This window comes from Bactrocera tryoni, chromosome 2, assembly GCF_016617805.1.
Source record: "Bactrocera tryoni isolate S06 chromosome 2, CSIRO_BtryS06_freeze2, whole genome shotgun sequence".
Lineage (NCBI taxonomy): Eukaryota > Metazoa > Arthropoda > Insecta > Diptera > Tephritidae > Bactrocera > Bactrocera tryoni.
Genome location: NC_052500.1, coordinates 84,711,402 through 84,738,801, shown reverse-complemented (window position 1 = coordinate 84,738,801; position 27,400 = coordinate 84,711,402). Strand labels below are relative to the sequence as shown.

At 35.6% G+C, this 27,400-nt stretch overlaps 1 protein-coding gene across 4 annotated transcripts in view; it reads left to right on the top strand.

The window, feature by feature from the left end:
• LOC120769806 overlaps positions 1 to 27,400 on the top strand; it is a 271,930-nt gene that overhangs the window by 220,447 nt on the left and 24,083 nt on the right. For all 4 annotated transcript variants that reach the window (XM_040097005.1, XM_040097006.1, XM_040097007.1 and 1 more), the window contains one exon: positions 26,247 to 26,458. In XM_040097005.1, the coding sequence (XP_039952939.1) occupies positions 26,247 to 26,458 (212 nt within the window). The remainder of the gene's footprint in view (positions 1 to 26,246; positions 26,459 to 27,400) is intronic.

The following is a 27,400-nucleotide window of genomic DNA, read 5'->3' as shown; positions in this document are numbered from 1 at the left end:
TATAAGTATCTAACGTACGGATTTTCGAACATACGCTTGTCTCTATAGGTTATATATTGGTTAGTCTGTGAGGTTTGTTAACGAAAATCCGAGAGAATCCATTTCTATGATCGAGTTAAAATACTCTTGCCCTCATATACCTAATATAAGAAAATGTATAAGAATTAATTAAGAATTTCAAGCTTCTAGTTGAATTTATACCGCAAACATCGGTCAAGATACAACATAGTATATCAGCAAATTAAGGGTTATATACTGTTACAAGACCGAAAAAAGCGAATTTTCCAGAATTTTTTCTGCGAAAACTTGATCCAAAATTTTTTACACATATTATGGTATCATTTAAGTTATTAGTAAAAATTAGTATTTTCAAAGGAACTACAGCTGATATCCGGGGCTTTCTCTCAAAAAAGATGTTTTTCGGTGATCACTATATCTCTGAGCTGGATTAGCTGAAATTGAAAGATCAAACTGATTTCGTTAAAGTAATGTTAAATCTAATAACACTGGCCTACAAAAAAAAATTGTTTGGTTTGGTGCAGCTCTGTGCGCATCAGTAGTCGGTATGGTAGAAGGATGAACCACATTGTCGCTAAAAGATGTTTTTTTCTTCTTTCTTATGAACAAGAGCTGATATGGAAAATGTGACTTGTTTTCTCGTATCAACTCACAAAATACATCCAAAATCAGGTATAAAATCTTAGGCACCAAAATGAGTGTAGGTCAGTGTAATTAAATGGACTAATGGCAAAATAGTTTTTTTTTTACAAAATGGTGATTCCTAAAAAACACTCTATTTTTAACCAAAATTTCTGACTTAAATTGTTTATAAAAAAAATATTAATTACTAAAAAATATATTTAAGAACCTGGTGTTAAAATTTGAAACTAATCGGTTAAGCCATTTTTGACTAATGTTGGTCATGCACTTTGGAATGCACATCCAAGCCCTCTATTCTATTCACCGGAAGGAAATTAAATTTTCTGTGTGAATTTTTGAATACATATATGTACATTAAGAAAATAAAATAGAAATAATCGAATTTTTGCAAAATTCTAACTGTATCACCCCTTAAATGAAATTAAAGGGTGCCCAATTAAACACAAGATAGGATTTAAATAGAAAACACAGTTCTAAGTATTTGGATTATAATTTTTCTATTGAATCATAAAGTTCATAGGATAGGGTTATTTATGAAGCAACATTTCGGGAAAATTACCATCACGGCTTTCCATACACATACGCACTCGTTTAAAGCAATAGGCCTGTAATTTTAAATAACTCTATAAGAAGAAAGAGAGTTAAGTCACCTCATTTTCAAAAAAAAGTATGGCTCCAGCGTAAAGTCGACACCAAACAGTGACACGTTGTAGATGCACTTCGAACTGCGGCTGCCAAGCTTTCATTATATTTGAAATATTGTTCAATAATGATTACATGTTGCTTTATCATGTCTCACACTATTTTTACTCAGCCTAAACAGTCAATTTGTTTTTTGGTTTTCAACTGAAATGTGGCAAATTTTTATACTCTCGCAACAAACTTGCCAAAGAGAGTATTATAGTTTTGTTCACATAACGGTTGTTTGTAAGTCCTAAAACTAAAAGAGTCAGATATAGGGTTATGTATACCAAAGTGATCAGGGTGACGAGTAGAGTTGAAATCCCGATGTCTGTCTGTCCGTCCGTCCGTGCAAGCTGTAACTTGAGTAAAAATTGAGATATCATGATGAAACTTGGTACACGTATTTCTTGGCTCCATAAGAAGGTTAAGTTCGAAGATGGGCAAAATCGGCCCACTGCCACACCCACAAAATGGCGAAAACCGAAAACCTATAAAGTGTCATAACTAAGCCATAAATAAAGATATTAAAGTGAAATTTGGCACAAAGGATCGCATTAGGAAGGGGTATATTTGGACGTAATTTTTTTTGGAAAAGTGGGCGTGGCCCCGCCCCCTACTAAGTTTTTTATACATATCTCGGAATTTACTATAGCTATGTCAACCAAACTCTACAGAGTCGTTTCCTTCAGGCATTTCCATATACAGTTTAAAAATGGAAGAAATCGGATAATAACCACGCCCACCTTCCATACAAAGGTTATGTTGAAAATCACTAAAAGTGCGTTAACCGACTAACAAAACACGTCAGAAACACTAAATTTTACAAAAGAAATTGCAGAAGAAAGGTGCACCCAGGCTTTTTTTAAAAATTGAAAATGGGCGTGGCGTCGCCCACTTATGAATCAAAAACCATATCTCGGGAACTACTAGACCGATTTCAATTAAATTCGGTATGTTATAGTTTCTTAACACCCTGATGATATGTGCAAAATATGGGTGAAATCGGTTTACAACTACGCCTTCTTTCAATATAACGCTATTTTGAATTCCATCTGATGCCTTCTCTGTATATTATATGCATTAGGAACCAATGATGATAGCGGAATAAAACTTTACACAAATATGGTATTTGAGCTGAGGTAACCCTTGTGGAAAAATTGTCGTGATCGGACTATAACTTTTCAAGGTCCCTGATATCGAACACGAAGAACTCAGTGCCTAACCTAACATAACCTAATTTTTCACGTAAATATCGGTAAATTGAGATTTCCAATACTTTGATTGATGTTTTCCTCATATACTTCATACAATAAATTTGTAAAGCAATTAGGTAGAACTGTTTCAAAACGTGTTTAGTATCAAAATCTGCCAAAACCTGAACGTACTTTCCCAACTTTGATTCCTGCAAATATCGAGAGGATAAAATGTTCGGTTGTATCTCAACTTAGCTTTTCTCCACTTATTTCGGAACCATTTTCGAACGTTTCTTTTCAACTGTTACCAAAGTACTTTGTTAATACTCATTACATACATATCGTCACCTGAAATGCAAAATAACGTATCATCAAAAAATTCGAAATTGAGTGTCTTATTGATTACGCTTCACCATTTCAAATTACATACATAATATAACAAATGTTCAACATTTTCAGGTTCTGCGATCAGATATAAACCAGTTTTAACCAATATTAAAATTTCGTTTCACTCACGTTCCATTTTATTTCATGTTTCATTCAAGCCACTATAAATTTCCGAAAATGTTGTTACGTTATTTTGCATTTCATTTGACGATATGTATTATTTGCAATTCACAACAACTTGCCTTAACTTTTGATGAATATTTTTTCGTTAAGTACAACCCTCGCCTTGTTTTTCGCTAGTCAACGATCTATCGCTAGTCAATTGTAGTTATACATTTTTGTACAATATCCACATTTCTGTCCGGGGCTATTATCTTATTGTGAATGTATGAAATTTTTGTGCTTTTTCTGTCCAGTTTTTGTAAATTTGTGATTGTAAATACATGCCATTATCATGCTTGATGACCTACATATGTGTATATGTACCTAACCTAAAGTTTGTGTTAATGCTAAAGCACATACTATATATATATGTATATGATTGTTGATGCTCCCGCTGCTAGAAGTTTGTTTGAACTTTCCCTCGTCGTATTAATGTCTGTTAATTCTTGTATTTCTATTGCAGTTGTATTAAAAAAATATTTTTTTTTTCCATCAGAAGAAAATTGTTACTTTAGTTGACTATTTTTATGGTGCTGTTACTTTGTTACTAAACATATTTTTTCATTCAACAAATTTCCACCCTTAATTTTTTAATGTAAATTTCATTATCTTTTATACACATATTTTTTTTACTAATTTAATCCATATTTTTCCATTGCAACTTTTACTTTTTTTTTTTTGACTATAACATAACGACACTACTGTCTTACATCAATATTTTATTTAAATTTAATATGTGCCTAAAAAGCTAACGGTCATCCGATACGAAGTTAGCAACATTTTAATTTTACCTATTAATAAGCTGTAAAAGATTTGGCCGTGTCAATTTTTGGTATATCATAAAATTAATCACAAATGAGTTTGTGCCGAACACCCGCATGCTTAAAAACCAACACACGCACATGCAGCATATGCATGAGTACGCATTAAAGGGGGTTAAATTTTAATGAACTTCCAACACATTTACTTCATCACACAATTTGACCGTAATCCAGACACTAAACTTAATCACAGTTAATTCAAGCAAGGCAGACACACACGCATACATACAAAATTTAGAGAATTTATATACACTCGCCGCACGCTGCCCACTTTGTAAAGCCTTGAATACAAGGCACTATCAACTGGACCACAAGATAAACACCTAAATTTGTAGGAGGGGCTTTTTGTTAAAAATGTATACCACGGAGTAAAAGTACAGCACATACTTGTATGTATGTGAGTGAAAGTGAAAGATTCCCTGCAAGAAAAGTTTGTAAAACTAGCCTAATCTCTTTCATTTGAGAAAATTATCTTCACCAAAGTTGTCAGAGATTATTCTTTAAAGAAACACCATAATTTCCCAACAAATTGTTCAGATCGGTCCATTATAGCATATAAAGGGAGATCCATTTCGAGGTTCCCTATTTTTCTAAAGAAAAAACACAGAAACTTCAAATTTATTGGTGAAAGAACATTCTTTGGCATTTAATTTTTGAAGATTATCCCTTTCAAATGTTGGCCATGGCTTCTTATCAGATGGTCCTTCCGTTGAGTTCAATTTGCGATGACTCATTCGAGCATTTCGACTGGTAAATAACATAGACTTTAGACTTTAAATATCCCCACAGGAAAAAGTCTAACGGTATAATATCACACGATCTTGGTGGCCAATCGACCAACTCAAAATATGAAATTATCTGTTCACCAAGTGTTCTCTCGATAAATCCAGTAAGTAATGCGATGTGTGTGAGGAGGTGGCACAGTTTTGTTGAAACCAAATGCAGCGAGATCAAGAGCTTCAATTTCAGACATGAAATAGTCTGATAACCCACGCCATAACCGTCGCCATTGACGATTACATTCTCACCGGTATCACTTTTGAAGAAATATGGATCGATAATTCCAACGGCCCACAAACCAAATCAAACCATGGTGTATTCTGGTTGAAATGACACCTCTTGAATTTCTTCAGTTTGCTCTTCGTCCAAAATGCGGCAATTTTGCTTGTTTACATATCTATTCAGCCAGAAATGGACTTCATCGCTGAAAAAAAATTGGCTCGAAAACGTGGGATCTGTATTTTTCACGCTTCCAGTTTAGGATCCCGACGTAAAATGCGCGAAGTGAATCCATACGTCAGTCCGAATTGCTGAGAACGGCGCCGAATCGACTTTCGTGTAAACTCTCAGCTATATTTTCTTCACTGCGTGCTGAACGTGGTCTATTCGGTCCAGTAATGAATTCTGGTTCTCAAGATGGGTAATGGTATGAATAGTACGCTCAGTAGGCCGATTATGTTGATCATAAGTTGAGCGGAGCGGAGTTGAATTTTCGTAATAAAGTTGAACGATTTGTAAACGTGGCTCAGACGTAAGTCTTTCTATGATGAAATGCCAAACAATATTGAACAAAAATAACACGACAGTCTGTTAAAGTAGGTCTCTACTTGGATCACCCATTTTGACGTACCAAAATCAAAATAAATGCCTTCCTTAAAAATATTTTTCGCTCATTAAGTAACCTTAATACGACTTGAAGATTGTTTATATCTTCAAGTTAAAGAGAAGGTTTTCCGTGGAATAAAAATAAGTTACGTTTTCAGATTTAGTTAAAGATATTAAAGTTTCGGTGCAGAAAAAATCAACAATTTTTTTTCTTTAAACGTAAATTTATTTCTTTAGAGTTAAAATATATTGAAACAAATTTGAATAAAATTGTTTTATAAAACTAAAATCGGTTTCGTTGATGATATCATCAAAACTTCGCAGTGATCACATCTTTCCTGCAGGGTTGTGTTTGCCGAACCTATTATGTACATATGTGCTGTCTTTTTCTAATTTGAAGGTTTGATGTATTCGTATTTGTGTACTTTGCTTCAAGGCTAGATTTAAAATTTTATTGGAAGGAAGAAATCTAAGTTGCGGATTGAGCTGCAATATAAAATGTTGATAATAGTTTTAGAAGAATACACATGCACACACACTGCCTCATATATCGACCACTTCCGCTCACTTTAGATTATGTGTATAATAGGCGTAGATAGAACCAGCTATGCGTATAGCGCATATAGGCTATGTGCAGAGTTGGGTAGAAACTTAATTTAGTGTGTAACCAGATTTTGGTTAGTGCAAAATTTATTACGTATTCTGTTAATTAAAAGGAAAACCTCAGCAAGAGCAACATAAGAACGCATGGCTGAATATGTAAATATGTACATACATACATATGTAGTTTATACATACTTGTATAACACAAGTGAAAAGGCCGTGGAGAACTGCGTTTTTGGCGCCATAACATATTCGTAAAGGCACAAAATGTTTAAAATAGAAACGATTATAGAAGTGTAGTTGTGTGCATATATTTATTGATCGATTTTGCGTCAAAATTATAAGCGTTTGATAGAGTAAAATTGTAGTAGAACGCATTCAAATGGCGTGACGCCCATCGCTGGCAATTTAATTAGTTGTCTTAATAATTCAGAAATTACTGACTTCCTTGTTGGAAATTTAGCAATTTACGGCCTAAATAGATAATGGTTTAGAATCAATTTCAAATTAATAATAACAATTTTTCTATAAGATATTTGACAATATACAAGTATACACATATGGTATAGACAGATATTCCTTCATGCTGACGAAGTAGATATAACTAAGATGTTAACAATTTGGGGATAAGCTTGTTTGATCTGTCGGCAATGGGTTGACTTTCTCGAGCGGAAGTATTGTTGTAGTTACTAATGCATGTTCCTGGCAGTTGGTATTAATAATAGGGACAAATAATACACCACCATTAAGTTGGTTCCGAGTAAGCGGTAATGGAATATTTGCTACAGCTGTGCCAGCCGATAAAATACACCAAAAGTTGAGTCATTGGTTTCCTAGCAATGTGCCTCAACATATTCATTCTTGAACCAACACAAAATGAGATTGATAACGGTATTCAGATTTATTGAACTACGGTATTTATTTGATTTTGCGAAGAGAAATCTTTTGAATATATACATACATATAGTATATACATACATTAGGGTGATTCAAAAAATTTTTTTTTTTTTTTTTTAAATTGGTACTCGCAAAAATAGGTTCCTAGACACCTCTAAGAAAGCCTCTTCAAATATGAGTTTTTAATTGTAACGGGAAGGTCCTCCGCCTAACGGTTTTCTATTTTTTCTTATTATCAGATAGAAAAATTTATATCTCGCTTCCAACTACTTGAAAAAATATCTTGTTAGTTAGGTTTTTTAGGAAATTGAATGCTCTAAAATATGGTCTCTTATGATTTTTTCGTAAACCCAACCGTTTAAAAGATATTAACGGTTGAAATTTGACTATTTTTGGAAAAATTCTTTATTTCTTATTAATTTTATAACTCAATGAACAAAAATTATTATGAATGATGAAACTCACAGTTTTGTAGGAAATTTACTGCTCTATAAAAATGGTCTACCATGATTTTTCGATTAAGTTAAGCGTTTACGAGATATTCATCGTCAAACATCAACGCATATTAGGGTGGATCAAAAAAAAAATTTTTTTTTTCGTTTGGTACTCTGAAAAATAGGTTCCTAGACTCTTCTAAGTAAGCCTCTCCAAAAATCTATTCATAATAATTTTTTTTTATTGAGTTATAAAATTAATAAGAAATAAAAAATTTTCCCAAATATAATCAAACTTTAACTGTTAATATCTTTTAAACGTTTGGGTTTACGAAAAAATCATATTAGACCTTTTTTGTAGAGCATTCAATTTCCCACAAAATCAAAAAAACAAAATATAAATTTTTCTATCTGATAATAAGAAAAAATAGAAAACCGTTAAGCGGAGGACCTTCCCGTTACAATTGAAAACTCATATTTGGAGAGGCTCTCTTTGAGGTGTCTAGGAACCTATTTTTGCGAGAACCAATTGAAAAAAAAAAAAAATTTGAATCACCCTAATATATATACGTATGTACCTTATATATAAATACATATCTCCATCTATAGTTGTAGCCAGCCGAGTCACCGAGTTAAAGCAAATTAATTGCTTGGCTCGCTGTTATCCGTTGCCGCTTGGTATAGCTAGGTGATTGGCTGATTGGGTGGCTGATTTTCCGCTACGTTGTTGCATGAAAAATTACAGCTATTGAGTACACTTCCCGTGTTGGTTGCAACGTGCCAATACTCGTCTGTTGCTGTTATTAGCAGATAATACGCCTACAGCAGCTAAGCAATCCGATTGAGTATTTGTATTTGGTAGCTAAGTGCTATTGATTTTTGGAGGCGAACAATCACACTCGCGATCTGCAAAGCTAACGAATGCGAAATATATTTACATATTATACATATTTATACATTGTGACAAAAAAGCACCCGGAAAACGTAATTAAGTTCCTCGGGTAAATGATATTACAAAAGAAAATATATGCTGGTAGGACTGTCCTTAATTACTATGCTAAATATGAACGCGATCTGTCAAACAGTTTATTTACAACAGCTGCTCAAGTCCGTACACCTCAGTAGAGCGTTGCGATTTTTACGATGGATAAAAATATCGAACAAAGAATTTGTCCCAAAGTTTGTATTTTTAACAAAATTTCGTGTGCGGAATCGTTTCGATTGTTGGATAAGGCTTAGAGTGATTCAATTTTATCAAAAATACAAGCCTACGAGTGGTACAAAGCCCTTAAAGGCTTAAACGTTGGCAAAGTGTATTACATCTGGAAGAGTTTACTTTGAAAGCGGCAAAATAAATATTGATAAATAATTCTATATTTTGTTTTTATTTACAATTTCCGGGTACTTTTTTGTCACAATATATATAAATATATATAAAGAGGAATTATTGAGCATATAGGCGTAAATAATTCGCTTTCTTTGGACCTTCTTGGCGTCTTTGCATTGCTGCTTCGTTTAGCTTTTGTACTAGCACATGATTATCCTTTCCTCCTTTCTCCCATTGTTAGGCGAATGCCATTGCTAGGAGTCAGCACATCGATATTTAGATATTAAAAGATTGAATTATCGCTTGCTGAGTCAACATGCTTGAAATTTATTGAAGATTTCGTTGGAAATCCGATTAAATTGCTATGTATGCGCCTAACTTGGAATTAATTATATTTCTTGTCGTGAAATCAATCAGCAGTTACCAGAAAAGACGAGCACATCAATGGCAATGCTAAGACAATTGTTAGGAGCTTAGCTTAAAATTGTAGGAGTGGAAATATTCGTTTATCCTACACAAATTAACAACATTGCCAATTACACTTATGTGAGTGATGGAATATTGCTAAGGATTTTCGCAAAATGTCTTTGGATTTGTGAAATATATCTACGAAAAGTTGATTGAGTTTGATTGGAATTCGAAGGCTATGCACATATGCATAATAGCGCAATGCTTTGTGTCATTATTATTACAAGGTTAGAAATTATATATATGATATAAATAATAAATAAACATGAAGTCGTTAATATGTTAATGTTAAATAAAATTAGTAAACATTTAAATATATTGAACTAGAACGGAAGCGAGTGAACCATTATTGTACTGCACGAACTGATACAGCATCGTCGACGAAAACTTCTTAAAATTCATTGGTGGCTTGCGTGGCATTCTTCTCTTTTTTTGCAAAAATTTCAAAATATAGCGAATTTCTTCATTATTAATTTTATGTTGAAGTATAACCTTATGATATAACTTTTTCTCGCATAGTCTATTATGAAATTATTTATTTTTTTTTTTAATATATAGATTTTCTTTCGAAATTTCATGCTCGATATTTTTCGTCACTTAATTGAAATATTTTATAAATTTTAAGCAAATCATGACAGCTGCTTCATGTTATTATAATAATCCAGTTCTCGCCATGGCCAATTATTAATGTCGCATCAAAAGCTAAAAGCTTGCTTTAGAGTCCAGCAACAAATTTATGCAAACAAAATATCGAAAATTATTAGCGAATTTCGCCTACACAGTGTGGTATACAAGTTCCATTATATTTTTTATTCACTTCCCCCAGCTCCAGCAGCGCGACATAGTGTGCTTCAGAAATTTCATGGAATAAACTTCTGTTCTGTTTCCTCTGCTAACTTGCTTGTTAGTATTACGATATTATTGTTGTTGTGATCCCCTGCTACTGTCGTTTCCATTGGAAGTAATATTCAGCGTGTTAATTGGGAAAATTAATTCGATTTAATTAATTCTAATTAAGCACAAAAATCACTTGGATACTGTCATCATGTTTATTTTGAACAGGGTTGCTGCCTTTACTTGACGGATTGGTGCGCAGTATTGAATTTGAGGTGATGGTTGCTAACGACAAACACTAAACGCCAATTTTGTCAATCATGAAGGAATTGTAGAAGGATTAAGCGACTTATCCACGCTTTTAAAATAGAAGCAAAGGGTTGTACTGCTTTTCTTCATGGTCAATCATAAGCATGGTGTCGAACGATTAAATATAGGTTGTTCAAAAAGTTTTGTCGTTTGGGCTACTAGCCCAAAATATTTTTTGTTTTCGGGGTCGAACGTGGATCCGCGCCTGCTAAAGAGTGGTGTGAATTTGGTTGTTCGGCTTCGAAATGAGTTCGTGTCCGGAAATCAGGAAGAGGTTATGGCAGTTTTTTGGGATGCGAGAGAAATTTTGTTTGTGGATTACTTTCAAACTGGTAAAACCATTAATTCTGAATATTATTTTAACCTTTTGAACCAGTTGACGGGAAAAAATCGTGAATCGGTTTGCAGAAGAAAAAATCCTTTTTAATAAGGACAATGCACCGTGGCACAAGAGCATTTTGGCAATGGTTAAAATCCATGAATTAAAGTTCGAATTGTTGGAGCATCCACCATATTCACCACAGTTGGCCCCAGGCGACTTCCATTTGTTTCCAGAACTCAAAAATTTTATGCGTGGCAAGCGTTTTTGAAGCGTATTTTGCAGACTTTCCCGATTCTCACTTCAGAGATGGGACCCACAGATTGGAGGATCGTTGGAGCAAGTGTATTAATGTTCAGGGAGGTTATACTGAATAATAAAGTTATTTTGAATCATAAAATTGTGTTTTCCTTATCAAACAACAAAACTTATTGAACAACCTGTTATATGTCCTAATCCTTTTGAAATAATTTAAGTCTTCACTTTTTTTAACATTCATAAGTGTATAAGGACACTAATGTTCGAAAAGCAGTTATTTTTCGCTTATATTTTTCCAAATCCAGCTTGGGTTTTCATGTCATTTGATTATTTAATTTAAATCATAAATACTTTGACTTTTGTATCAACACCATAACCGCTTAATTTATCATGGCCTCCCATCGATCTTATCGATATCTTCCACAACCATGCCACCGTACTCGAATATGTTATATAATTGTATACCTATGTATGTATGCATGTATGCGTATTTTCTTATGCAAAGTGCGCCCTTCAATTGCTCGATGTCCTTTTTACCGCACATTGGCCTATTTCAGTCAATTGGCCACCATTGGCAGTCATTAATTTCCCATTCGCTTTCAGCAGATATTTAGTATATAATTTAATTGTAATATGGGCACAGCGGTGCGCCAAAGTATATAGTAAACAATAGCCAACTATTTATAGCGAAATGGCGGTAGCTTTACAAATATATGTATGTGCTCATGGTTACATAGATGACAATATTAACATATGTATATATAACGGTGTATATGTGCGTTATTGTTGTATTAAATTGGTGTATAGTATGGTGTGGATATATCTAATTTGATGGTCGAATTGTAAGCACGATGTTTGCAATTAATTTAAAGCGAGATTCGCAATTGTCTCTGGTTAGGTATTTTTATATCCTGGGCATGGTGAATTAAGTTGGGCACGAAGTTAAACACCCACAACCGTCGGAGACCTCACAAAGTATATAAATAAATGATCAGGGTGATGAGTGGGCTTAGCTGTCTGTATATACCCGAGGCTAGCAATTTTTGAGATATCGATCTGAAATTTTGCACATGTAATTTTCTCCTCAAAGAACTACTTTTTTGTTGGTTTAATCGTTGATTTCGGACCATTTTTGCATATAGCTTCCATAAAAACAGCACGATCCAAATAAATTTCTTGTATAGGAAACCTTTTTGATTTTACAAAATATCTTTACTACATTTGGTCGAGATTATTGCTCTAAACAGCGCTACAATCTCCAAGCAAATTCTGCTAATCGGATCACTATAGCATACAGTTTCCTTATAAACTGATCAATCAAAGTTAAGAAAAGAATCGTTTTATATCCCTTTCCGCAATACAAAATACATCTATTAAGGGTCGAAGTTAACGATTTTTATATACTTGTTCTAAATAAATAGGTTACTGGCCGGCTGTCACGCCTTACTTAGACCTACTGGTCCTTAGTATTACCATATAGATGAGCATATTAATTTGAGCTGAAGTACTCTGCCTTCATGACTTCAACGCTTTTTCCGAACCTTAAGAGCGACTTGATATCTAATTTTGATACTTTATCTAGTCCATGGGCGGATCCGCAGTTACCCAACTAACTCCGCGAAGAATGGGACTTTGAGTTGCAAGTACAAAATTATGAAGTTACCCCGAATTGCGATGCTCCTAGATATTTTAGGCCAGTTCTGGATAATGCTAGACATGGATCATAAGAGTTGTTCCAATGAACTTCCTCTAAGAACATTCTCTGAGGAAATGCGATGGGAGAGTATTGTCTTAATTGCCGCCTGGCCATCCACGTATTTCAAATAAATAAGTTAGATCACACTGAAATTTTAAAGTACTTGTATATTTAATTTAAATTATAATATAGTTAAAGCCGGGTCTTTTACATAGAATAGGCCCTGCATGAAGAGCCATTTTCCTACTAAACCCGTAACTAAAGTACAATTTGTAATTTGTTTATGCTACCAACAAAAGTATGCTTCCGCCTATGGCTGCGGGCCATATTGTTCGGACTTATGGTCAAAGTAGATGTTTTATTTGTAACGCATCTAAAATTCTCTGTTGCAATGCCACGAAACACATCAATTATTTACAACACAGTGATTACAAATGAACGAGCATACAAACCGAACAATGTGAAAATGAAGTTAAATCCTAAAATAAATATACACATACATATATAAAGGGCAAAATAATTGCAAGGTAAGGGAAGTGGGACAACACCATTTACATGCATTCTCATCGAGACCACTGCGAAAAACTGCAAAAGTATCGACACAAAAAAATAACAAATGAGTATATAAACAAACTCTGTAAAATACTATAAATTGTATTGAGGTTGAGAGCAAGAACAAATGCACATACGTGGTTATGCACAAAACAAATACTATGGGCACGCATGTACCAGTGTGTGTGTGTGCGCGTTCATGTGAGGGAGCCGGAGTAAAACAAATTAAACAGTGGCAGGAAAAAACCCTTGTGCAATTTCCAATACCAACAATGACAGTGAAAGCATTGAAAAAATGTTCAAATTGGTTGCTCATGCATTTGACACATCTCCCAGGTGACTTGTGTCACATATCTACGTACACACACATACACGCGTGCATACTCGTACGAAATGCAAATGCATAGTGAAGGCATAATGGCACACAATATATGCTGTAGACACACACGCACCCACATATGTATGTAAAATCAAAATAATAAAATGTTATTCAAAATGCAGTTTCATGCTCTTTTAGTTACTCACAGTAGTGATTTGCATTTGGGGTCCTGCAGAGCTATCAACAAGTTTGTTTTACTATTGCCAATACAGAGCGAAAATAGTTTGCTTCAAGCAAATTTGTACAGCACAGAGTATGCTTGTGTGAACAGGCTTTATTCAACCTTTAAGTAAAGAATAATTAAAGGCATATTAAATTATAAATATCACATACCGTTATGTTTCGAGTTTTAAGTCAAGTTCTCCAAATATAAAGACTGCCTACATCGGTGTAACTGTTTGTTATATACTCTATGCGTGTATATACATATGTAAGAGACACAACATATGCGCTACAGCACTTTGGTGCATGCTGCACTGTGCAACTACACTTTGGTTTCCACAAATACATGCCACAACAACGCCGCAGCAACACATAGAAGTCACATGAATGTTACATAATATCGTATAAATTTTACTCGATTTCACATATGAACTGCGATTTGAGTTTGTGTTGGGAGTAAGCGCACGCCAAGGGATTGGAAGTAATAGCTGGCTTTTGTCAAAACATAGATGTGACATCCTTTTCGTTTGTATTAAATCTCCATATGCAATTTTCCATGTTTTTGTATTTTTATATCCAGAACAGGGTGTACTGAGTGTTACACCCAAAAGAAAACGTCAGAGCCTGTATAAACTATATATCACCTAAAATGCAAAATAACGTAACATCACTTTCCATAAGTATACAAGCGAAGCAAAAGCGATATAATGAAATCACTTATGCTGAAACAAAACCTAAGTTTCGGTTATAAAGTGGTTATGTATTGGTTATATCGGACAGCGAAAGCTAAAGATTTTATGCTATGCTTTTATGCTGTAATATGATGTAGTGAATCGTTAGCAATAAAAAACTGCATTTTAGGTGACGATATGTATGTATGTATATAAATTATCAACGTGATGAGCTAAGGTGATTAAGCCGTATCCGTCTCTCTGTCCGTCGGCCTGTCCATCGGTCCGTTTGTATATATATGAACTAGTCCCTCAGTTATTGAGATATCGGTCTGAAATTTCGCCCTTATCATTTTCTCACCAAGATGTTACTCGTTTGTCGGAATGACCGAAATCGGATTACTACATATAGCATATAGCTACCATACAAACAGCCGATCGAAATCAAAGGCATGTATGGAAAACTTTATCATTTGACGAGATATCTTCTCGAAATTTGACATCGTGCAATCACCGTAGAAATGGTTAAAATTGGGTCACTGTAGGATACAGCTGGCATACATACTGAACAATGGAAATCAAGAGCTTGTATGGAAAGATTTTCATTTGACGAGATAGCTTCACAAAATTTGGCATAGATTATTGACTAAGAAATGGTTTAGATCGGATCACTATAGCATACAGCTGCCGTTTGTAGGTAGAAAGCTTTTTCATTTGTAGAGACATTTTCATGAAAATTTTCTTTTGTTATTGCAGCGGTACAATTTCCGAAGAAAATGTTCAGAACGAGTCACTATAGCACTGACCCAAAAAAAGTTCTTGTAAATAATCTTTTGTATTTGTGAAGGGTATTATAGCTTCAACGCAACCGATTAACGTTTTTTCTTGTTATTGTGTTTTTTGTGATACTCTCTCTACACTAACAATTGTCTTGGACTGCATTTTTCATTTTCCCGTCCATTCGGTTTGTGTACCTCATACGCGGCGTCGACTTGATTTCAAGCCAGGTAGCAAATATAATTGCTGTTCAATACCCTTGCACGCCTATTGGTATATTCAGGGTGGGATATTCATGTCATGAGCCAACAGCATTTACTCACGCGGAATTTATTTTACAACGTAATTCACTTGTGTTCTAGGCATAGACTCCGGCCCGTCCATTTATTGTTCGATTTTATGCGAAATGCGCAAATTTGATTCATGTATTGTGTAGCCCATATATTCACTTTCCGGGGCACGTCATTTGTATAACGCTTACTTATTTCAACAAAAGAAAAATAAATAAATGAACATATGTGCATGCGACATAGCACTGTCAGTTACACTGTCAATGCCAATAAAAAGTGCAAACTCCCTCCATACCTCACTCGCCCAGATGACTGCTATTTTCACGCTACTCTCAGCCGCCTTTATTTGCTTATCAGCTCTTTCAACTTTTTCTTTTATGTATATTTTTTTACATGCATGAAGATCCCCGCCACATTCGCTAGGCAAACACTGTATCTTCGCGAATGAACATTTCGAGTGCAACTGTTAACTGCCACTCGGTCGTCTTGTTGCGATTGCAGTATTTTTAATAAACTTTTGTTGTTGTTAGCTTTTTTGCATCGGTCAATATTAATCCCGCTTTTATTTGGTTCCATTAGGGTGGTAAGGTAACCAATCTGAAGGTTGTCAGTATGGCACACAGCTGGCAACCAATTATTGGCCATCTCAACTCTCCTATGTGGCAAACTCGATAGAGATTTAAGGAGTGCGAAAACTAATATGGCAATGAAAAACTTTTAAATACTGTTATTGTTACGGAGGGAGTGTATATTTAAAAAATATGCTTTTTAACGTTGTGATAAATTCAATAAAATAATGCCCATACTCGGATCGAATCGGATCGGAGATCACCCCCGAGGTTCTGCAACCTGTTTCTCTGTTCATAAAGCGAGAATGACAATAATTCAATTTAACCTAAATTTGCACACCAGAGCTTGGCTGACGATGAGAAATATCAATGTTCAGCGCAGGACAAGGAATATTAAGAGTCACACCTTGTGTATAATTTTAGAAAAAAAAATATTTTGCATATTTCGATACTTTTTATCTTTAAAAATATCAAATAAAAATGATTTTTTTAATATTTTTGAGTTGAAGGCTTCCAAAGTGTAGCCGCTGAGTTCAAATAATTCTATCAGTTTGTCTTTAAATGCACTTTTATGGATTTTTTCTTAATTATGGGTAGTCGAAAAAGTCTTCTCGTATTTCTAATCAAACTTTAACTTTATATTTATACTCATAAATAAAGAAACAAATAAGTACCATTTTGGTCGAGCACTTTTTGCAATTTTTCCGCTAGAGACATTATTCCATCAGTGTAAGTAGAAATTTCGAAATTTCCAGAACGGAAGCGAGCGAACCATTGGTGTGCCACGCGACCTCCGTAAACTTCTCAAATTTCATTGGTGTCTTGCGTGGCATTTTTCCCTTTTTTATACAAAAATTTCAAAATATAGCGATTTTCTTCACTATTTTCACTCATTTTTTAACAGCTGAAACTGTTTTTCGGTTTCCCCGAGTTTAAATTTTTCTTTGATTAACTGAAGCTTAAAATCTCACCTTTCCAACATTATATGGTATGATACAATGTGATTGGTAGTACTGGAGATATATGTACGACTGCAACGACATCTATTTACAAAATACGAAAAGACTTTTTCGACTACCCAATTCCTCTCCGTTTTTTGATACGATCTGAAAGACAGGCCAAATACGATAAAACTTTTGGGCAAAATTTAACTTTTTAAAACGCCGCCATCTTGTAACCTTACCATACTCGTACAGCTTCTTTCTATAAGACACGTAGTTAGATCCTTTTTGGCACTTAATATTTCAACCACGCCCCTCCGCTTCCTCATCCCGGCCTTTGAAATTATCTTTCCTTCACTTTTGTTATTTCATCTCTCATTTCCAATGGGTTTCATCCTACTATGATATTTTTATTGGTTTCCAGAAGTATCTACCCTGCTCCACTTTAAATTTTGAAAATAAACCACATGTTTCAGAAAAATTGCCCTCGCCGTACTAGATGGTCAACTTTCTTACTTCTTTTGCTGAGGATTGAATGAATATGTCTTTAAACCACACTTTCTATGTGCTTATTGGCCTTTCACAAATTCAACAATATTTTGAGCTCGAAACAGAGCAGCATTTTAATATTATTGAATTTATGACAATGCGCCGTGTGTGTTGCAAAAGTGTTTTGAAAAAATGAGATTAACATAAAAAATTGTGCATGTGTCAGACACCTTTACTAACAGCAACAACTGAGTGCAGCCTGAAAACGCCAGCAGTGACAGGCAGCCATAACAACGTAACATCATTAACCTCACACACACACACTAACAGCCGTAGGCACTAAAGGAGTTGTTTGGGCTTGCATACTTTTTGGCGCTCACGCCACGACACGACAAGGTCATGTAAAATGCATGAAGCCACAGACGAAGGTTATGTTAAGGCGGCACCAACAACAACAACAACAACAGCAATGCCAACAAACAATCCGTGGAGCCAAAGCCGAAAAAGTGGAACAACGCCCGCACGTGTACGAATGAATGCCAGCAGAGAAGTCAACTGCTTAAATGCACATGCCAAAAGGCATTTACATAAATATGTGGGTGTATGCGAGTGTTGTATGTATTGTGTGTGGCGTTGTATGTGTCTTACGAGCGTAACGTTGTCGCACGGCCACGGCAACGGTGGCGGGGCTATTTCGCCCACTCATAAAGTGCCACTGTTACAGAATCGGTGATGCGCTGTCATCAAAAGTGTCAGACACACAGCAATCACCCACAGGCGCCAAGAGTGTATGCACACGTAGCTATTTATATTTCATGCAAATATTATATGGCGACAAACGTAAAACGGCAGAACGCGCGGCAAGTTGGTAATAAAATGAAAAAGGCGTGAAAATTGCACAGCACCGGTGGCAGCAACGGCAGCAGCAGCGTCAGAGGCAGCGCTGGCAGCAGCCGCATTAAAAGCTAAACATTTGAAGGCTAAATAGCTGGAGTGGCGCGAATGAAGAAGAGCGGAATACAAGCACAACGGTAATAGAAATTCAAGCGACAGAAGTGGATAAGTGGCAACCTGCTTAGACGACTAAGTGATTCTAGGCGTCGCTTGAAACTCGAGCTAAAGAAATGGGTAAAGCAGAAGAAGTTTAAGGAGCGGATAACAGTCTGAAAAGAGACGAAGCGGATAAGACAAAGCTAAAAGCGATCTCGAGCATGCCGTCGCTTATGCACAAAATCAAAGTACTTTTTTAAATTTCTGGCAGATTCAGTAAGGCATTGTGTGCCGTCTGCCCAGTTGGAAATGCCAAGTAGACAGTTGAGTGGAAAATTCGAGTAAACGAAGCGGTTAAGCACCTGAAAGATAATTGGGGCATGCAAGTATTACACTTGCCACGCTGTTAAAAATGGCGTAAATTTCTTTAAGAAGCGTAAAAGGTAAAATAAAAATTTGATAAATAAAAAAGTTATAAATTTTTCTGATAGATTATCTAAAGAAAGTAGTTAAAAAAAGCGTACCTTAAAGGAATAAATCATTTGGAATCCCCCTTCCACGGGCTTTCGCTTAAGCTGTCAACGCGCGACAAGTAAACAAAAATGAATGTGCATGTTGAAAGCGTCAACAAGAAAATCTGTCGGCAAGAAGTACAAAACAAAGCAGATTAAATTAACACGCAAGGCACTTGCCTATGTGTGTGTGTTTTTTGTGCGTGTGCAGAAGTGTGTGTGTATGTGGTCATGTGTATTGTACATAGAGGACATTAGCATATCTATTAATTTATTCATATCTTTCTTGTCTGGAAACTTTCGCGTCTGATCGACGTTAGTCAATGGCAGATTTGTCCTTGGCTGTACACATAAAGAGTTGACTTAATATCAGTTAAGCAAACTAACTGTTATTTAGTGAAAGCGTGACAAGAGACTCTTTCAAAGTCCGTCTGTCTTTTTTCTTTGAGACACTTATGAATAGCTGTCTTAAAAAGTATAGAAATTATATTACTATTTAATTATAATAATAACTATAATTAAAATAATAATAATAATAGTTGAAATATTAAATATTTATTCTCAAATATTATACGGGAGAAATTAGTATATCGCCTGTTCAACCAGGGTAGATAATTTTTAGTAGGATTAAACCCTTTCGAAAGCCAGAAACAAAAGGTAAAATAACAAAAATTCCTTTACGGGTGATCTGAGGTCGTGAAGAGTAGGAGGAGGGGCACGGTTAATTTTATAAGAGAAAAGAAAACGAGGTATCTCGATTAACGGCAAGACAACGAGTTCTATGAAAAAATATTATGCAGCGAAATTGTAGATGATGAAAAGATCTTTAATTTTGTGTATGCACCTTTTGAACATAACCTCAAAATTTGAGTGAAAAAATTAATCAAATAATTTTTCGGGATTTTTATTTTCTTCTTGTAGAAATTTTATTTCATTCACCAAATTTGGTATGAACTAAACTTATGTCCCAAACACGCCACATATGTTATATGTTGCTACAGAGTATAATAGTTTTGTTCACATAAGGGTTGTACGTATCACCTAAAACTAATCGAGATAGATATAGGGTTACCTTCATAAAAGATGCTATAAAAGGTCAGACTTGTATGTATTACTATATACATATTTACATGTACTAAATTTTTCGAAAATTCCTCTAAAAAGTATTAAGGGGTTATATCCACTGGCAATCCACAAAAAAGCGGTATTTATATGAAATCGTTTTAAACAGTCGTTTTACAGATCCCAAGTACTTTAGTATTCAGCGATTCATTTTGCAACATTTTTTTTCTCCTTCTACCCGTAGTCGAGGAAAAATGGACCATGGCGGTAATCAAGATTTTCTGCTTAAAATTAGGTTGGCTTATGATGTACATTTTTTTCTAATCTATGGATATCACTCGGAAAGCTGTGATGTGCAGTCTTTTAAGTTACCCGAAAATCCCTAAAAACGGATACTCAAAGATCGACGAAACCTTTTGAGCTTACTACAAATTGGTTGAGGCTGTTAAGGCGTTAGGTGGGCTTCAGAGGTACAAACAAAGGACGATTTTTTTTTAATGTAAACGATCACATATTTAAAAAACATAATATGGCATATCAAAGGTACATATTTGAATAATGTCTACAGAAATTTTGATATAAAAATGTTAAAAATTCAGCCGATGAAACCTCATCTATCATCTCATCAGATAAACTTCTAATTTTCGGATAATATTTCCTAAAATATCTGTTTTATGCAATCTGCAAATAAAAAAGTAGAATTTTGAAATTCACATGTGGATATAACCCCTTGAATTGACTCCATGACTTATTAAAAACAATGAGTCTTAAGAGACTTTTAACAACCGAATTATTATTGCAGAGCCATTTCTACTGTATACATACATATAAATATACAACATACATACTTATATATCACTTTTGTTCCCTCTAAACAAAGGCACGGAAAAATCCAGAAATATAGCAAGCACTCAAATTGAATAATAAAGCAATGCAAATTGATTAAAAGTCTACGTTCAAACGCTTGTGGTTGCGCACGTTAAAAAGAAAAATAAAGAAATATAAATACAATAATACATATTTGTGCGCATCACTCTCAACCATCTTTATCCGTGTCCCTTTCACTTCATCTTCCCGTTGCTTTCGCCATTTTGGCATTACTTTGCTTTTTTGCACAATGAGTGATAATAGCGTAAATAAAATATAAATAAAAGTGCCGTTAAAATACTAAGCAAACGTTGATTGCTAAAGTTTCCACTAACACATGCCCAATTGCACTTACGCACACACATGCTCACATGTAGCGCAAAAAGCTAACTAAAACTTGCACCGCCAACCAGCTCTGGGTCAACCAAACAACAAGCGCACAGCACAGCTGTGCAATTGCATGTGTTTTATGTACACAGACATATATTTGTATTTGTTGAACATGATGCACAAGCGCAATTGGCCACTAGCAAAGAGCTAACCAACTTGCTGCAAATAACAGCATACAAACAAAAGCAATTCAAGGAATACATACACATAAGTAACTGAACACACCACACACACACATTGTGCCACTCGTACAACAAACATTGTGAAAAGTGCAGACTAACAAAACCTGTGGCCTGACGAAGCAGAAAAAGCAAGTAAATCTTATTATGAGCAACGAAAAAATGTGAGTTATACATATGTATATACTACTACATACACACTACAGTTTAAATTTACCGAACGCCGAAAAGGTTGGTTGCAAACAAAAACAAAACACATACACATTGTTGAAGGTTGCCGCTGCACAAGTGGCCTAATATATGTGTTTAATATGGATGACGTTAAATTTCGCTGAAGATGCAGCTTAACGGAAATGCGATCATTAGCTGCGCTAGAATATAGGGTATATGGTACACTATATGTTTGGATGAGTGATAAAAAGTCGTTCATCGAGAATACGTCAAAAAAAATTTATTAGTATTTTCATTGTTTTTCAAATAAGCTGTGATGATGCCTTTTTGAGGCGTCTGTCAGCCGTTTAATTTCTATTGACACCAGCTTTATGGGATATTTAAAGGTGTGAGTTCACAGGTGTTACCTGCGATTTCGCTGTGGCCTAACACTAGCTAGTCTTATCACAAAGTAACTCGATGCCATTGGTAAAGAGTTTAGGCATTCCTTAATCAGCCTTGAAAGCACGGTGAGTAAGCTCAAAACTCATATACCCTTACTTTCAAAGAAAGTACTGCAATAAACAGGAAGGCTGAAACTAAAGTTGATAGAGAGTTCCTGACAATATACCTCTCCAACAACCTTCCCAACAAGATTTGACCCATTCGTAAAGAAGTTCATTGTCCCTCTCTTCCAGCTGCTGCTATGCTCCGGGATCTTGTATCTCCTAGTAAATAAAACCATCTCACTTTTATTTGGGTTAAAGCGAGACCACTTCCGGCCGCACAATTATTTAAATTATTTATACGCTCAAAGTACTCAAGAACTTACCTTTGATTATGAGTGGCACATCGTCCCTCAATCACAATGCAGCCAAGATCCTCGAGTTTTTTCAGCAGGTGGTGATTACCAAAATCCATAGAACAGGTGAAAGAACTCCATCTTGTGGAGTGTACTTATTCACATTTTTCCAGCCATGTGTGCTGCTTCACGATTTCTTTGTCGCACAAAAAATCTAAAATAAAAGTTTGCGGTTCGGTTAAATACTGAAACCGTCCAGAGCTGATACAACTACTTCCGTCAAAGTTCTATTGACAGCTCCTCCATGTCTAGAAAGGTCCCAACAGTGAATTATTTAAACCTTAAGGCTTCCTTAAGCCATGACATGATGAAATGTAAGGAAGTATCGACTGACTTACATTTACAATAAGCGTGTTGCGTTCCTGATAAATGGTTCCTCGGAATGTAAGCTCTTATTTGCCAGTATATCTCGTGAGGGCTATTATAGCTTCGTTGGTGTCGAAGTTAGCATTTTTCTATTTTCTATATTGAAATAGATTCGATTTTCAAAGCTCAATTCAACGTTTTAGGTACTTACTCAGAAAGCATTTTCACACCTACTAGAACAAGAATTGTTTACAGTTATGGAGTGCTCTTTGGTCTGCAAACTAAAATATGTATCTCTTAGTTTACAAAATTCGAATATGAAAAAGTTTCGCTTTGTGCAAGAATGTAGTTACGATTTGATTATAAAAATAACGAAACTAGCCGAACTTTGATTTCACATTTCAAAAATATTGGACACACACACTCGTTCACAACTACATATGCATGCCAAATATTAGCAAATAATCATTACATGTTTTTCCCTTCTCCCTCCTCTCCTCCAACATTTTGCTGAAACGTAAAACTTTATAAATTTTATTCCTTTTCATGCGGGAGCAATACAGACGCACACACACTCACTTCGTAATATTTTGAAAATTCAAAAACATACACACTGGTTGTTAGTGGTTTTGTCAAATGAAAACTACAACTCTTTGTGTATATTTAAGAATTAAATGCGACTGCCTGTGCAGTAAGGGTCTGAATCAGGTACGAGTGACAGAGAAAGGCACAGAAGAGACTCTGCGCCAAAAAAGCAGTGCCGACAATATCAATAGTGTCCAGCATTTACAGTATGTTGCAGTCTCTCAGCGTGCTTTTTTAGTATTTTTGTTGTTATATTTGCATTTTGCAAAGTTGACCCTCACCTGTTGTACGGTATCAATTTATAATCGCATACAACATTCATTATTCGTTACAAAGTTTTAGTTTTTCGTGGTTTCCGTTACAATTTCAAACACTACTTTTTTGTGTTTTGGTTTTTGGTTTGTCGTAATTGTACTGTAGTAAATTTGAACAGCGGTTTGGTTCATGTGTGCGTTGCTAATTCTTGCTACACACATGCACACATACAAAGCTGTAAAATAAATCGTTTAAGTTGCGAGAGGCACCTGAGTGAAGGAAGGTTAGGTTAGATTAATCTGGTAGGCCAAAAGCCACGCATACACTAGTTTGGAGTTCAGTTGCTAGGTCCAAGATGAGTAGTCATCCTTTAAGATCCTCAGCTCCATCCTGCAGGTGGTGGTGGCGACCCAACCAGACACTGACCAGTTAGTATTCCCATCATGTTCCTACAGTCTCTTATATCGAGTGACTATAGGAATTTTGTGTACTTCCGATCTACCGTTTTGCACATGACTTTTGCAGTTTTACACCCATGGTGCTCGTTTCATCGGGATTTTTCATTTTCTTTATAATGCTTCTGTCAATATCGTCGTATAAACAAATGGACGGATTTCCCAATGTTGATCACATTTTCGTGTGGTGTACTCTGGCAATCTCTTTCACTATTTCATGGCCCTCGATGTCTTTGTGGCCTGGCATCCAGTACTTGCTTACTTTTGGCAAGACTTTCCTCTGCTGCCCTGCTTTCCAAGACACTTCTGGCCGCGGCTTTCGCAATAGCAAAGATCTTACCTTAGTATATACTTCAGCGGTCCGGCAACTTAAAAGTTTGCCTTATGCCTAATTCTGGACAGTATATTCCCGTACCAACTCCGTCGTCCATTTTCGAGCCATACACATAGATGTTTATTGTGTTGTGCGTAGCATATATAGCACCACCTTTTTCGCCAAGAATAGTTTTATATGTTCACTTTGAACCTTCTTTTCCAGTTGTAAATGGGGTCGTGTAGTCGGTGTTTGCCCAATTCATTTTGCCGCGCAGTTTTCAGCGAAGAGGTCTATAGGTGGCAGGTTTAGTACCAGTTCAAGAGCCGCCGTTGCAGTTGTTTTTAAAGTTCCCGTTATGCACGTCGCAGCGAGTCTCTGAACCCTTTTCATAGGCTTCCGGTAGGTAGATACGCCTGTCTACCATACTACTGTACCATAGAGCAGAATTGGCATAACAATAGCTGTATTGCACTAGTGCTGCCTAAATGCATATAAAGCATTGCTGGCTTTCTTCACTCTTTCTTCCTCGTTGTGCTTCCTTAGTAGTTTGCTGTCCCAACTACCCCAAGGTACTTGGGCCGGTCCTTGAGAGAGAGTTGTGTGCCTCTTTTATAGAAAGGAACCTCCATAGAGACATTTTTTTTACTTTCTTGTGAACACAATCAGATCCGATACCTAGAAAGAAAAACTATAAAAAATATCATATCTTCACCAATACTCGTGAATAGGCACCTGCAGGAATTAAATATTATAAATAAATTAAATATTATACCAATAAGTCAAAATTAATAAGCTTCACGTATTTCTAATTGAGGCAAAGCAAAGTTGCAGTTGCATGTTTGCAAAGGTCAAATACTTCGAATTTTTTTTAAACTAAATTTTTTCGCTGCCACACCTTTTACTCCGACTTTTTTCGGTAAAGTTTATGTTAAATGCACTTCCTCGTACAAAACTTTTTCCATCAGTTGATGCCACCAACAAATGCACATGTACATATGTTCCCAGGCCATGATAGCTGGCATTAAAAACTCTCAAATCGACGCAACGCTAGACCCACGTACATGTGTACAGAGTCCACCGCTGTCACGCGCATACTTCAGCAGTGCCGGCTGCCCAACCATGAACGTACTCTGGAAGCGTCTTTGCTGCGGTCGGCAAACCGCAATGGGTGGTCAAAACTTCGACGTGGCAATCAACTCGTAATTTCTGATCAAAGCCAAAGTGGGATAAGAAACAGTACGTTTCCATAAATTCATACATAATTACGTGTATGCATGCAGCTGAGCGCGTGTACGAGTGTGTGTGCCCGTTGTTATGGAGGGAGGAGAAGCTCTATATTCCCACAGCAAAACGTTTGCGCATAGAAATTTTTAAGTGGAACATTTATTGCGCTCTTCCAATGTTGCACAGCTCTAGTGGAGCGTTGCATGGCTGCTTTCACTTTTCTCCCCGCTGTCTTTAGCGTTGCCGACATTTTCATGCGAATTTAAAACAAATTTACACTTTTATGCTGTTGCCACCGCTGTCACCGTTGGCAAATATCTTAAGTGCGGAAAAGTAAAACTATTCTGTACCGTTACCTTTTTCAAGTATGTCTGCTGCAACGACCAGCAGGTGTGGCACTTGAGGTTTTTCGCTCAGTATAAAACAATTTTCATAAAAAATACAACAAAATAAAAGGGGATGCAAAAAATAGCGCACCCACATATATATACATATACAATGCCAAGTTGGTCGTTTTAATACTTTTCGTGGTAAAATTTTTTATCCATTCACTCTGCCGGTACTCACCTACAGCACCTCATTCGTACTTTTTATTTATTTTTGCAGATTTCATTGCTGGACTCAAGGATGTTTCGGTTACAATACCACAAGCGGTGAAACGTGGCAGCAATGCACTGCTCATATGCAATTACGATATGGAAAATGATACTTTATACTCCATAAAATGGTATAAGGGACGGCGAGAGTTTTATCGCTATACACCAAAGGAAAATCCGGCAATGAAAGTTTTCCCCATGGCCGCCGGACTAAATGTTGAGGTATGTAAAAGTGAATATACAAAACAATAAATAACTCAGTGAATATTATAATGATGTACTCGTATGCGCCTGCATACATTTGCACACGTATGTGGCAGGACAGTGTCAATGGAAATTGCGCAAAAAATCTATTTCATTTGTGTACTGTATAGTCTATGTATGTATGTGTACATATAGATTTTTCTCTGATTTTTATTTAAACGTTCAAGAAAAATCGAAATATTTAATTCACCCTCAAAAAATACCACATTTTTATTGATGTACTTAGGGTGCCACAAGGTATAAGAAAATATTTTTTTCTCGAAAATTTAATGGCTACACGCAATTTTTTCTGACTGACCTTATTAGCAGAAATGAAAAAAAAATGCGCTTGAATGATGGCAACTCTTGCCGACTTCATAGCGAACATAATATATAAATTTTTATAACGCGTAAATATAGAAGATCGAGCTTATTTAGTTAACATACCCAAAATATAATACTCTATAAATTTTTTTAAGGTTAGTTTCTTTTTTACAGTAAAGATAAATCTCGGCGTTTTTGTACGCAATGTTATAAAATAATATTTAGCTCCTCTTTAACAGTAATTCTTGCAACATTTTGACCACATTTTCAGCGGTATCGGTACTGAAGACCTCTTCTTGTCATCTTGAAACGATGGTCGTAGCGACCATGGGTTGACGGAAACTTTTTGGTTAAAGTTTTTACTATCAAATACTGATAAGGCAGTAGCTCCATTGGCTAAATAACACAAAAAGAGGATTTATTGCTATAAAGCAACTTTCGAGACTTTTGTATTGTCTTCATTGACTTCAAAAAGCACAAATCAAAATAAGCTACGTTTACAGTCAATATACATTAAAGCCATAACATAGAACCTCGCGATGAACAAGCAAATATTAAACAGTGCGGCCTGCCTTATCCTTCTTCATCATTTTCAAT